The following is a 15,689-nucleotide window of genomic DNA, read 5'->3' as shown; positions in this document are numbered from 1 at the left end:
AAGGGGGCGGTTCTGAAAAAGGAGGAGTTGGTCTAACGACGCAGCGAGAACGAATGCGGTGAACAAGAATCGAGTGGCAACGGTTAGACCCACAATCCCACCAAAAGAGCGACCAAGCCGAATGAAATATTTTCAGCAAGGCAAGCCGCGACTTTTTAATATTAAACGTAATGATACTCCCGCATGTCGTTGTTGTATCAACAATCGACCTTATCTATAGTGAAACGCAATCATATTGGTTGTTGCAGAAGATTTACCGCGGCCGACACATCAAATATAAATCGGTGGGATTTGGGTTGACCTGACGCCCGAAAAGATCCACGCCTGTGTTTTTTTTACAAAGCTCGGGCCTTCGATCGCGATGGCGATCGTTTCTAACGGGAGGAGATCTTTTCCATGGACGTATAAATCGCCTCCTTCGACCGGCACTTCACATTCGCGTTTCCATGTTTTCGTTTTGACACGATCCTACGGCTCAATTGTCATTGGTCTTTCTTTTTGCGTAATTTATTGTATTTGTTCGTCTTTCGATGAATCTTCAAGGGGGCAGGGAAAGAAGTATGCACGAATTTAACGGGAATTTAGCTCGAGACGGGCGTTGTTGCGTCGTGAAAATTTCTCCTAATCGATATTCACTTTTGTATCAATGAGAGCATTTCTTTTCTCTTGTTTCTTTCTTCTATTTTTTTTTTTTTTTTTTTTTTTTATGTTTCTTTGTATATCTTTTGCGTATCTTTCCTCTGTATTGCGAAACCGTAGATCACGCGCGCATCGATTTGGAATTTCTATCGATCAGCTGACTCCATCGACGATCCAGTCGCTGGACACAGCTAGAGTAGGGCGGGTTCACTCGACGAAAGACACGCCGAGTTGATTAATCGTCGCGTTGTATCCGCTCGTAATTATTTTCGGCGTTACGATGAATACCGTGGGACACGTGTTGACTGTCGTTCGTCAACCATGAGCAAGGGAAGCGGTGGGGGGGACATAAAAGAGTGGCGAAGGTGGGCGACATTTCGCACGAGAGACTACGCCGTTGACTATTCGACAGACAGCGATCGGAATCTTTCGATTCACGTCGCGCGAATCATTCGTCCAGCGACGAGGTGTTTTTTTTTTTTTTTTTTTTGTTTTATGTTTCGGAGTAGGGAATGGGGGAACCGGGGCAGCGGAATGATAGGATGATAAACGAATTAAGGAAAACCGAGAGAAACCATACGGGCTAAACGAGGGAACCACCACAAAGCAAACCAAAAATTAAAAAAAAAAAAAATAACACATACACACATATACAACCACACACATACAGAGAAAAAAAATGAACAAAAAAATAATAATAATAATAATAACATAAATTACACTCAAACGTCTACAAAGTAAAAATGAGACCTGTTTAGAAAGGGTCGTTGCGGGAGGGATAACGAGCAAACATAATTAACGTTTTACAAAATAAGAAGTTTCATTAAGTGATTAACGATGAATGTCTCCTGAACGTGTAGATTGTTGATGAACGCACCTTCGTAAGTTATATTCCTTTTCTTTTCTTTTCTCTTGTTTTTTTCTATTTTTTTTTTTTTTTTTTTTTTTTTTCTTCATTTTGTCTCGTTATTTTCGTTTCGTTTCGTCGTTGCCATCCAGTCGTTGTACGTGCCGTATATCTCATAAAACGATGGATTTATCGTTTTGATCTGGGTTCGTAGTACCTTGTAGCGAGATAAAGATGTATGTATTCTATATATTAACAGGGACACACTCGCCCGATATATTGCAGCGTGCTTTTCCGCTCGAAGTGAACGGGAAACGAAAATACAAACAGGTGAATATTGAAATCAAACGAAACTGAGGTGTGATTGCGAAAAACGGTCAATGTTTTTTAAAGAAAAAAACGAAAAAATCCGACGGGATGCTCGAGTATCCTCAAACTACCTTCGTAGTTAGTTATCCCCTGTTCTTGGACTTGTCTAACGACACTGACGATTCGAGAAAAATCAATATTGAATCTAAAAAGAAAAACATCCCGTTAAGTATACTTTTGGCTGTTACGAAATTCAAAATTTGTAATCACTTTTTTTCAAATGTCCGTCTCGTCGAGCGCTTCGGTTCGAAAAACGAAAATTTTAGATCGGTCACGTGCAGTCACCGATTAGTCCACATCCGCACATCCGGGTTCCGTTTCAAATATATCGGGCCAGTCTGTTCCCATGAAAATGTGATATTAAAATTAACACGAAAGGGAAAATACGGGAAGCCGGAACGAAGAGGGTGTAGGAGCGGGGGTATTGTGGAAGAAATTTAAATAACGGATTTCGGGCCAGTTGAGAAGAGGAGGAGTAGAAGGAGAAGGAATTGGGGGCGTAACGTGGAAGATCGATGCACCGACGCATATAAGAAAGCCAGAAGACACGTGCGAGGAGATGAGAGAGCGAGGGAACAGAGGGTACGGGGGAAGAATGTGCATGCGTGGAAGGGTTTATTGTAAATGACGGTTCGGGTACAGATCACAACAGCAGCAATATGAAATGATGCAGTATTGAGCTGACAAAACGAATGACAAAAATAAAAAACTTGTTACTCCAGCCGCTAGAAATAAATGTAAGATGTAATTCAACAGTGGTATGCAAGCTGCGTTGATTTCTGGGCTCGAGGGGGTCGTGAGGAAGCGTCGGGATCGTCGAGTCGTTCGATCGAATCCTCGAGGACGTTCGTCCGAACTTCCCGTTCTAAATCTCCAATCAACGATGCGTATTTTCGACGCAGCACGTATTTTGTGCACGATCGTGAAACCGACGCTTTTTAAAATCGAACTCGACGACGATCAACCCCCCGTCACCAACCGGTCCCCCTGACGTCTCGGGGCCCGCTCGAGCCCGCAGTGCGTATCACGCGGCCCTCAGTCTAACGTTTAAGGAATCTTTAAGTAATACTTGATCGATAAACTAAAATAAAAATAAAAAAAGAAAGATAAGAAGATACAAATATGAAATAATAATGAAAAAAATGGGTGTTATTTTTAGATGTCTATTAGATTATCAGAACCAGAAAACTAAAAGATAAAAAAATGCTTAAATCATAAAAACGAATAAAAAAATGAGAAAAACCTACTATTAATACTACTACTACTACTACTACTACTACTACTACTACTACTACTACTACTACTACTACCACTACTACTACCACTACTACCACTACTACCACTACTACCACTACTACCACTACTACTACTACTATTACTACTACTTCTACTACTACTACCACTACGACTACCACCACTACTACTACTACTACTACTACTACTACTATTACTACTACTTCTACTACTACTACCACTACGACTACCACTACTACTACTACTACTACCACTACGACTACCACTACTACTACTACTACTACTATTTCTACTACTACTACTACTATTACTACTACTACTACTCTTACTACTACCACTACTACTACCACTACTACTACCACTACTACTACCACTACTACTACCACTACTACTACCACTACTACTACCACTACTACTACCACTACTACTACCACTACTACTACCACTACTACTACCACTACTACTACCACTACTACTACCACTACTACTACCACTACTACTACCACTACTACTACCACTACTACTACCACTACTACTACCACTACTACTCCTACTCCTACTATTTCTACTACTACTTCTACTACTACTACTACTACTACCACTACTACTACCACTACTACTACTACTATTACTATTACTACTACTACTACTACTACTACTACTACTACTACTACTACTACTACTACTACTACTACTACTACTACTACTACTACTACTACTACTACTACTACTACTACTACTACTACTACTACTACTACTACTTCTTCTACTACTCTTACTACCGTACTTGTAATAAGGATTTAAAGGAACATAGGAACTTAGTTGATGCGATTTCACATGATGCAACTTTTTGAGAAGAGCGTCCCTCTTTTTACGGAATACCTGCGCAGGACGCATCACGCATACAAAACACACCAAGCCCCCATTACACATTTTTGTGACTGAGAACGCGGAAGACTCGTTTCGCGCGCCATTTTCTTCCCGAAGGGAAACACGATAGCGTACAAAACGAACCGGTAAAGAAGATAGTACAGCGGAAAACACAAGCTATCCGTGAAATCGTCGATAACGGATACTCCTTTTTATCTCGGCTTGGACGTGTGTCGCGCGCAGTCCTGTGCAGGTGCGGCTAATAATTATGGGCGTGAAAGGGACGAGGACGACGAAGAGCGACAAAAAAACGGTCTCGGTTTTTTTTTTCTCTCCCTCCCAAAGAAGCGTGTGTCGTCGTCGTCTCCTTCCGTCGCGCTCAGGGACACCTTTTTCCTCGAGACATTTTGCCGCTTTCATTGTTTAGATGATTACTATTTAATGACAAAAATAAAAAAAAAGAACGTACCGGGACGATCGTAACGAGGCGTTGACGGAACCTATTATCAAGGGGGTGGGTTCGCGCGTTAATTATTGCGAGGTGGGCTTTTCTTTTCAGGAACCAACAAAAAAAAAACCAAAAAAAAAAAACAAAAAACAAAAAAAGAACAAAACAAAAATAACAAACAAAGACATTTCACGAAAGATGGGGTGTTGTAAAGAGACGAGAGAGATAGAGAGAGAGAGAGAGAGAGAGAGAGAGAGAGAGAAATTGAACCAACAATATCGGTGTGACTCGAGGATCGTCGGGAGAGGGCTTCGCGACTCGTCGGTTTTTCTCCTGGATAATGCGGTCGTCGGGTCCTTCTCGATACGAGACCCTTCCGACGCTCCGACCATCCGGAGGAACAACAACCGGACATCCACAACCTTTTTCTCGTGATACCAGGAATGAAGGCACGGTTCGAGTCTCGGCGACCTGGCCTAAAAGCAAACTGACGCTTGGTGCTTCTTCTAAGCGTCGCGAAACGGTTGGAAACGATGCGAAACTGACGGGAAGACGGTGAGGATAAAGCTGGAGGTAGAGACACTGATGAGAAAGTACAGGAGGGCAGGGTAAAGCTACGGAGAAAGGTTTCACGGTGCCGACGTTGCAATCGCGTAATTGCCACGTGGCGATACTCCTTCAGACGAAAAGTGCGGTCCTTTTGTCGGTCGTTGTTGAGCCACGTAAAGCTGTCGTGAGTGGAGAGTCCCTCTGGCCCAGGTTTGGTGAGGGTAGCGAAGAGAGGAGGCAGAAAAGGAGGCGAGACGCGCAGCCTGCAGAACGATCCTCGAGGGGTGGGGTTGGGTGGGTGGGTGGGTGGGTAGGGGCTGGGAGGGGGTGGAGTTAGAAGGGGTTAGTACCGCGAGAAACGGCTTGAGAAAGTAAGGGTAGGCAGTGAGGTGAAAGGATGAGAACGCGGAAGTCGGTCGAAAGGGAGGAATGGCTCACGATCAACGAAAATTTTCGCGAAACGGTGCGCGGAGAATTAAACGAGCGAGCGAGAGCGAAGGTTAGTGTGCGAGAGAGTGAACAGGACCACTGAGAACGATATAGACGGGAGCTCGAAAGATCTATCCCGGGTGGGCGGACTCTATTTGCTGGAGTATTTGACGCCGCCTTTGTGACGTTCGCGACCAAGGGATATGTATAAACAGTGTCACCTTGTTTGGTAGACACGCACTTAAAATTATTAAGTTGCCCGGAAAATCTTCTCGTTGTTTTTTTTCTTTTTGTAAGAGATCGAAACTAAAGCAGTAAACAAGAACGAATACTCGCTCGGTTTTCAAGAAACGCGTTGAATATTTACCGAAAAAGAATACGAGAAGACTTTTTTGTGCAACTCAGTACCAAGCCAAATAGACACAGATACGTCATTGGGTGGAGTTATTGTCGAAGTGGGCGGAGTCGAGATGCTTCCCCGCCACGCCCTCTACCCCTCCCTCGGAGACAGAACACTCGTGCTCCCGTCTATAGCGAGACGATGATTATACGAAAATAAGCGAAAAGGGAAGAGGAGCCACGTTTAACTCTCTTGTCGCAATGAGCATTTAATCAACGGTAGGGAACGCTTAGTGGACTTAATCTTAGAAAGCGAACCGATGAAAAAAATTTGACGAATAAAGAAGGGGGGGGGGAGGTTCGTTTACTATACCGACTGCAGGCAATCGTAACATGTGAGCCAGTTGCGTGCTCATCGGCGCGGTCTTTGGATGATTTTCGACGATGTCGCGGGGAGAAAAAATTTGTCGGGTGGGTGGGGAGTGGAAGAAGAATAACGAAGGAGGGGTGAAGCGAAGGAGGACTCACAAGGTTTTTCGGGGGGTTGAATAATAGCGCACGATAGGAAATATGACGCGTTCTAAATATTTGAAGAGAGTAAAAAAGAACGACGAACAAATGCGAGGGGGACGTTACGTTAGGTGGGGATTCTACGCCTAAAACTCGCGTGTGTGAACAAGACACATGAGACGAAGGGAGAGGTTGAATTAAAAAGTAAAAGAGAGACGGTAAACAACGGCGAAATATAAAAAATGCGAGTATTGGGTACGAGGGAGGGTAGAAGACGCGAGAAAACGAAACGTGGGAGAAGAATGGGATGGCAGGGGAGAGATAGGGAGGGTGAAATGGAATGCGAAGCAGGTTAAAAGGCACGTTCTATCAATTTGTCAATAATTGTCATGATTCGATGGTCGATTGGTATGCCTACGATTGAACCTCCATTACCAGGTGAACGTATGGAAATATTCTTAATATAATTCAGTACGATTCTTATAATTATTATCATTATTATTCTTAATTAATTAATTGATTATCATTATCGATTATCATTAACAGTGCGAGAAGTAGGAATATACCAGACAAACAACAGAAAAACAGTTGATAATGGAAAAAAAAAATATGAAAGGCAACCACTTATATATTATTGTACATATTTACTTGTAACTGCTATTCGTATTGCAGAGGTTTTGTTCTCTCAACAAATGATTTCCTCGATTCTGCGGGAAGAAAAAAAAATGAATAAAATAAAATTTGTGTATTATTAAACCGTGTCCGTTGTTTATTACCCCGCAAACCAATCCTACGACATCGTGTGTCCATAAACCAGAATTTGAAAGATTTATTTTGCAACATTCTAACATTTGTGGCTTTTGTAATGCCTACAACTAACCGAGATTTGTAAACTTTGTCAGCTATCGTTCTTTCTCACAGACCACCACGTAGCTTGGCTTATTTCTAAATTAACAAACCTACTAAGCCTGACCATTCCAAGATGGGCGGAGTCAAGAAACGTTCTTCTTGCGCCACGCCCCTTGGGACAGAACGCTCACGCTTCCATCTATACTTTTCGATACTCATCTAAAATTCAATCTAATGCGGTTTCTTTTTTTTTTTTTTTTACACTCCCATTTCCAAGCGAGACTCGAATCGAGGTTGTTCGCTCGGGCTAAAGTGAATCTGTGTGTCGTTACGTAACGTCGCGGTATACAGTTTACACACAGGAGAGATAAGGTTTATCTTCCGTGTGAGCGTCGATTTCATTTTACGCGTTCGCCCCGCTACGAAAGATCAAACATGATACACGCGTTCTGACGCCATCTTGTGGATTTATAACCGTATCAGAGTATTGATTTCTTACTTGTGACAAAAATTACGGCACCGTGGGTGGACGTTCTTTTCTGAGAAACAAGGGTTTTAATTTATTGTGATACACAGTTAAATTGCAAGAACGCGCGTGAACCTTTTTTTACCAATAACGAGCACGGATAAGCATTGACACTGGATGGATAAATGTTTGCCAATACATCTCGCAGCTCAAGAAACGGGTTAATGGCAGCCGGAAAAGCATTTATAGATCGCGCAATGAAAATGACACGATTGCGTGTAAATTTTTATTGGTCATGATATATAATAGAATTTTTATCACCAGGCTGTCGTTTTGCTATCCTGAAACTCACACTGCTGAAAATTATTATTAAATCACTTATTTCAATGAGGTGACACGCATTCTGAAAGTTCTTTATAGTCTACAAACTAATACCGAATTTTAATTATACATTTTTTACCACTTTTTATATTTAGTTTAATTCTGTAAAAGCAAAATTCTTTAATTCTTCCGAGTAGCGTATTATATTTGCCATTTTTATGCTATAAAACATTGAAATGACCAAAACTACAATACTAATCTGTTATGCTAAGCGATTTAACAACGATGTAACAATTTTCAGACGTATAGTAAATTTCAAGAGTGCGTAGAAAAATTCTACAAAACATGGACTCACTAGCTTTATTATCAAGAATGACCCTAAGATCAGGATACGAAACGAGTGTTCATCTTATTAACCCTTTTTATGGGATTTGAATTTAAAACTCGCTGTGTGCGGAAATCCGATAATCGTATTTATCGAACATGATCGGTGAACGCCTATAGGCGTTTAACGCACGTGGATGAGTTAACAAAAGGTTAATTTAACGGGGACATGTTAGTATAACGGGAATCGAATCCTCACGGTCTTGGACAACTTTTTTCCATTATTGAACATTTATCTATGTAATAACCATTTTCTAAAACATTGTAATTTTATTCCCGATAAATTTCTGAAAGAAGATAAAAATATGTATATCTATTATCTGTAAAAGCAACATTCCAGATACATATTTCATTTATTAGGGGAACCGGAAAGTAATGTCGTTTCCTTACATTAAATTCAAACACATAAATTTTTAACGAGTTTTTATTTTTAATCAATGATATAATCACCCTCATTATCAACAACCTTTTGCCATCTAGTGTGCAAATTTTCAATGCCGGATCGATAAAAATCAATTGGTTTTTGAGCAAAATATACAGAGATGGCATTTTGAATATCATCCAAATTTGCAAATCTTTTGCCACTTAGAAAGTGTTGAAGCGATCGGAATAAATGGAAATCCGATGGTGCAACATCGGGCGAGTATGGTGGGTGAGGCAGTACCTCCCACCCCAATTCATTAATTTTTGCCAAGGTTCGTCTTGCGCAGTGCGGTCTTGCATTATCGTCTTGCAGAATAACGCCTTTTCTGTTGACAATCGCTGGCCACTTTTCAATTAAAGATTTATTTACACGATCTAATTGTTCACAGTAAAGGTCTGCATTCACAGTCTGTCCAGGTTTCAGCACTTCAAAATGAACAACGCCGCGAATACTCCACCAAACACACAAAAGGGCCTTTTTGGGGTGTAAACCTGGCTTAGCAGTACTTTGTGGCGATTCATTTGGACAGAGCCACTGCCTTTTGCGTTTTGGATTATCATAAAGAACCCACTTTTCATCTCCGGTGATCAAGCGATCAAAAAACGCTTCTGTATTGTGCCGTTGAAGCAATAAGTTGCATGTGGTGGATCGGTTAGCCTTGTTCTCTTCGGACAGATTATGCGGGACCCAAACACCTGCTCTGCTTACTTTCTCAATCTGCTGCAAATGTTCTTGGATGGTCGACCAAGGTTGGTTAAGACTGTTTGACAATTCCTCGATTGTCTGACACGGATTTGCTTCCACTTCCGCACTTAACACGTCATTGTCTAACGTTGTTGCTCTTCCTGATCGATACGAGTCGGAAAGATCAAAATTACCGGATCTGAACTTGGAAAACCACCTTTGGCATTTACGAACGTCTAATGCATTTGGATAAACATCGCAAATGTTTTTGGTAGCAACTGTTGCGTTACTACCCTTGCGAAACTCAAAAAGCATGCAATGCCGGATATGTACCTCTTCTGGTATTTGGCTGGCCATTTCACCCAAAATTGTAAAGAAAAATTTTAAATTTAATTATTTACAACTAAACAAGTCACTATAACCTCAGAATATCTTTGCTACGACTTTAATGTACACAATGAGCTGACAAATGACAATCAAATAGTGACATGCGCAGAAACGACATTACTTTCCGGTCCACCTAATACATCTTATAAAGATAGCTTCTTCAAGCTTGCATCTCGTCGAGAAAAAAACTTATTCAATACGATGGAAATTATTTTCCAGGATGAACACCAATTTTTCTCCTTTTCATTTTCGTCTCGATAAGTGTCACGTTTTCGCGTCTCCCGTTAAAGTCGAGCGTAATTACAGTTTTATCGAGACCCCTGGCTAGAAAATACGCTCCGAAAAATGCACGATAAAACGAGGCACGAAGGAGGAGCGATTTTCCGAACAGAGACGCGCAAGCGAGCGATTCAAAACAGAAACGAGAGTTCATACGAGACTTCAATCGCAAGGAAGCATCTACACGTTCGGCTATTGTGCTCCAAGCGCCCCCAGCAAGACCTCCTCTATCCCCCCCCCCCCCCCCCTTACCCACATGCATAGCCAAAAAAGACGTTGACGGTACTAAAAATCTTGAAATCCTCGAGAGCGTTTCGAGAGTGGAAATAGCGTGGAAACGGCATGTATCGGGCCGACAGCGCGCGAGATGGAAGAAAATGAACCGCGTGACGTCATTCCACTATTACGGAGATCATTTTACAAAGCGAGAGGATTCAGGGTCCTGTGACGTGACAGCGGTGAAGTGCGCGTTACTACGCATCCCACTAATTACGTACGGCTCTCACAATCGGCCCTTCTGCGAGCGAAATCCGGCCAACCTACGCCCTTCGCGCTTCGGCCTCCGGGCGACCGAGTTTCACAGAACCATGTATCACGAGCGCGGTGCTTAACGACACGAAGCTCGTTTCCGCATCGTCGATACACCGTGCTTCACAGACTGAGTACCCTTTGACCAAGGACGAATCTACTTGCACAAGGGCGGTAGGAAAGAGTCAAAGTCGTAGCGAAGATGCGGACGAAATTAGATCTTGAGAAACAGAGAGAAAAAATGTTTGGATTATTAGGCCGGGTCTCTGTTCGAGGAATCGGAGCTCTGTGAAATTCAAGTGTTCCAATTTGTATTCGCTATTTCCGCGAATAAAATTTGAATGTAATAACCGTGTGATTTTAGCTACGGTTGTAAGGGAGTAATGTATGCCACGACTTTTACCGTCTTTTGTGAGAAAATAATTTGGCAGAAATTACTTGTCGAGAGTTGAGAAATAAACGTTGAGATTGTTAAATTAGGTCTATCCAGGACAAAGGGTGTTTGGATCATTTGGACAGGTCTGTTCGAGGAATCAGAGTTCTGTGAAATTCAAATGCCTCAACTTTGTGCTATTACTTTGGATAAAATTCAAATATAATACCAGTGTGACTTTGCTGTAGTTGTAAGTGGGTAATGAAAATCTGTATAACTAAACTTTCGTAATTTATATTTTTCTTTGAATAAAGTACTGTATCTTAATGAGTAATAAAAACGATTGTTTTTTTTTTTTTAAGTACATTTAAAATGTTGGAGCTATCAGGTTCGTTCTACCCAAGGAATCAGCGTTCTAGATAATTGAAATATTAAAACTTTAAAATTTTAATTCAAAACGCGTCTAATTTTAATCCTGGTTGTAAGTGAAAATAACGGAAATTAAAGTTTGAGAAGAGAAAATAAAAAGTTATGTCTATAATATTAAAATTCTGAAAGAGTGAAATATTACAACTTGTACATCTTTGAACAAAGTACCAAATTTTACTACAAAACCTAGAAATCAGATTTTGAGAAAAATAAAATGTAACAAATTGTATATTTATTTAATTAAAATTCTACGTATCCGGAGCACGTAATTTTAGTTCTAATTGTAGTCATAATTAGAAGTCAAAAGCAATTAAATCTTAAGATAAAGGAACACGGAACTAGGAACAGAATTGTCTACAGTTAAAAGTCGCGAGAAATTAATGCATTGAAAATATTACAATTCAATGTGAAATTGACAAAAATAAAACGTGCAAATGACATGCAGGGAAGTGTATAAGATGTAAATAATGAAAATTCGAAATTTTGTGATACACAATTTCATTAAATGAAATGGTTGGTAAGTAGTTTAAATACGTATAATTCTTTTTGTGACATTCAAACAGCAGTTCTTTCAACCACTGTAAAATCACTAATTTGAATACAGTTGTAGTGGAAAAAGACACGAAAAAAAGTTTACCACCGTGGCTAAAAGTTGCTAGACGTGCGCAAATTCGACTCCACTTCCGCATTTAAAAAGCAATGAGAGCGTCGGTGCACTGGATGAATTTTAAATGCGTAACAATGCTAACTCTAAGTTCGCGTGTACTTGAACAATTATAATTAGAGCTACGGTGCTCTACAAGGAAAAAGAACTTTACTGCGCAGCAAACACTAAAACTCTACGACCGCATTTCGCGTGCAGAGAAAACCGACTCACATATTTGGAGAAAATAAAAAATATTCGGGAAAATTAAATACAAATTCCAAGAATATCCCTTAATTTCATTTTCTTCTCGTACTTTGAATTTATAAAGAAAATTTGAAACTTCAAAAGTAATGTACTATTATTGAAAACATAAAACATTCAAATATTGTTGTAAGATATTATGTTAAGTTTACAAGAATACGTTTAATAATAATAGAATATGTATTTGAGTATGACTACATCAAGAATCATTCAAAATTGAATTAAATAAATTTGAATCAATAATTTCCCAAGACACTATGATATAACTATGCTATCACATTGTTTCAACATATAAATATTAAGAGTAATATTAATATTTCAAGTTTTCATTCAAAACGCGTCTAATTTTAATCCTGGTTGTAAGTGAAAATAACGGAAATTTAAGTTTGAGAAGAGAAAATAAAAAGTTATGTCTATAATATTAAAATTCTGAAAGAGTGAAATATTACAACTTGTATATCTTTGAACAAAGTTTCAAATTTTACTACAAAACCTAGAAATCAGATTTTGAGAAAAATAAAATGTAACAAATTGTACATTTACTCTACGACCGTAGAGTAATATTAAGTTTTACCAAGAATAATAACTAAACGTCATAATAATTGAAAAAGTAAAAGTACTTACATACATTACCCAACTGCAAATGCACTTAACCGATCTCTCTAAAATTATCTCCTCAGGGCATCGAAACAATCGACACTATCGATTACATTTTAACAGCAATAATCTCGTCCCGATTGCTCACCAAGTACTGAAAAATATAAAACAAACATCTATGATTATTAAATTCGCAACTCAATACGTAAAATTTCGTTTATTGTACAAAATTAACAACAATTAATATTAATTACAAAGTTACCAGTGTTTGTATGATGGCTGGCAATGACAGGAGTAATATAACTGAGTACTTTCAATATTATTCAATATAAAATTATGTACATGATAACGATGTAGAAAAAAGTGCGAAAATCTAAATGGAATATGATTAGTAACGTTTAATTATCGAAAAGAAAAATTGCAAGTACGTTCGAATAAATAGATCTCTCTGTAAATTATCGGTACAACGATTGCGACAAGACTGACCTCTGAGGGTAATTCCTGTGAACTGAAGGTCTGTACACAAAGGAGGGAGGGGGAACTGATTCCTAAGAATGTTTTGAAAAACCGTTCGAACGAAATATACATACGACCTTATGACGTATTATTGTATTTACCGTGTTCATTAGCTACGACCAATTTTATGCCTAAAAGAAAAATTTAATACTACTATTTGCACATAATCGTAGACTATTCTCGTAAATTTGAATATTCGTACAGATTCTGCGTCGGTTGAACATTATTTTCAATTATTTGTAGATTGTACGATATTATTACTACCATTTCATATACACGAAATTTCGTAAACTTCTTGATCACAGAATTCTATATAATCATAAATCTAACCAAAGTATCGACATACATTAATGGTCCTGCTTTAAATCGATATTCGTCGATCAACGATTCTTCGACTCTAGATGATCTAACGACGCAACGTGTCAATGTGCGTCAAAGTAACAATTACAATTCGAGCTATCGCGTTTTTTGAATATACAAATTTAATAATAACATTAATTTTTATCAATAATAATATTTAAGTGTCACAATAATTGAAAAAATAAAAGCACGTACCTTCATTACCCTCATGCTACTGCACTTTACAGATCTCTCTGAAATTATCTCGCCAGGACATCGAAACAATCGAGACTATCGATTTCATTTTGGCGCCGTAACAGTATCGATGTCGTTTCGATTTCTCGCCAAGAACTACGAAACATAAAACAAACCTCTATAAATATTAAATTCGCAACCCAATACGTAAAATTTTATTTACTGTACAAAACTAGCAACAATTAATGTTAATTGCAAAGTTACGAGTGTTCATATAATCGCTGGCAATGACAGAAGTAATAACTGATTACACGGTTTTCCACGCGATGTTTATTACATATAAACCGATGTACATGACAATGTTATAGAAAACAATGCGAAAATGTAAATAAAATATGATTTATAATAGTTTGTTATCGAAATGAAAAATTGTACGTACGTTCGAATAGGTTGATCTCTCTGCAACTTATCGATACAACGTTCACGACGAAACTGACCTCTAATGGTAATTGCCGATAGCTTACGATCTGTATTCAAGAGAGGGAGGGGGAACTGATTCCTAAGAATGTTTTAAAAAACCGTTCGAACGAAACAGTCGTACGACCTTATGACGTATTATTGTATTTATCGTGTTTATCCTTTGACTACGACCAATTTTATGCCTAAAAGAAAGATTTATTACTACTATTTACACATGCTCGTGGACGATTCTCGTAAATTTGAATATTCGTACAGATTCTGCGTCGGTCGAACATAATTTTCAATTTCTTGTACATTCTACGATATTATTACTACCATTTCGTATAACACACGAAATTTCGTAAACTTCTCCATCACAGAATTCTATATAATCATAAATCTAACTAAAGTACCGACATACATTAATGGATCAAGCTTTAAATCAATATTTATCGATCAACGATTCTTCGACAGATCTGACAACGCAACGTGCCAATGTGCGTCAAAGTAACAATTACGATTCGAGCTATCACGTTGTTTGAATATGCAAGTTTAATAGTAATATTAATTTTTATGAACAATAATATTTAAGTGTCATAATAATTGAAAACATAGAAGTACGTACCTACGTTACCCTCATGCGACTGCACTTGACAGATCTCTCTGAAATTATCTCGTCAGAACATCGCAACAATCGAGACTATCGATTGCATTTTGGCGTCATAAGCATCGATCTTGTTTCGATTTCTTATCAAAAATTACAAAATATAAAACAAACCTCTATGAATATTAAATTCGCAATCCAATATATAAAATTTCGTTTATCGTACAGAATTAGCATGAATCAAGGTTAATTATAAATATTAATTATAAATGTTATGAATTAAAGCTAATTACGAATGTTTGTATGATCCCTGACAATAGCAGAAGTAATAACTGATTATACGGCTTTTCACGCGATGTTTATTAAATATAAAATAATGTACATGATAATGTTATAGAAAACAGTGCAAAAATCGAAATGAAATATGATTTGTAACAGTTAGGTATCGAAAAGAAAAATTGTACGTACGTTCGAAAGGGTTGATCTCTCTACAACTTATCGATACAACGTTCCCGACGAAACTGACCTCTAAGGGTAATTGACGGTAGCTTTCGATGTGTATTCAAATGTGGGAGGGGAACTGATTCGTAACAATGTTTTGAAAAACCTTTGGAGAAAAATAGACCGACGACATTATGACGTATTATTGTATTTATCCTATTTATCCCTTGGCTATAATGAATTTCACACTCAG

The 15,689-nt window shown here is 38.6% G+C and overlaps 1 protein-coding gene across 1 annotated transcript; it reads right to left on the bottom strand.

The window, feature by feature from the left end:
• Nucleotides 1-8,704: 8,704 nt before the first annotated feature.
• LOC143150769 (histone-lysine N-methyltransferase SETMAR) lies at nt 8,705-14,663 on the bottom strand. Its single transcript, XM_076319264.1, has 4 exons — nt 14,372-14,663; nt 13,954-14,088; nt 12,910-13,036; nt 8,705-9,731 (listed from the first exon to the last, which is right to left on the bottom strand). The coding sequence occupies exon 4, from the start codon at nt 9,695-9,697 to the stop codon at nt 8,705-8,707; it is 993 nt and encodes a 330-aa protein (XP_076175379.1). The 5' UTR covers nt 9,698-9,731; nt 12,910-13,036; nt 13,954-14,088; nt 14,372-14,663.
• Nucleotides 14,664-15,689: the final 1,026 nt, after the last annotated feature.

Source organism: Ptiloglossa arizonensis, chromosome 8, assembly GCF_051014685.1.
Source record: "Ptiloglossa arizonensis isolate GNS036 chromosome 8, iyPtiAriz1_principal, whole genome shotgun sequence".
NCBI classification, from domain to species: Eukaryota; Metazoa; Arthropoda; class Insecta; order Hymenoptera; family Colletidae; genus Ptiloglossa; species Ptiloglossa arizonensis.
The sequence above is the reverse complement of the archived record's forward strand: the minus strand, read 5'-3'. Positions and strand labels throughout refer to the sequence as shown.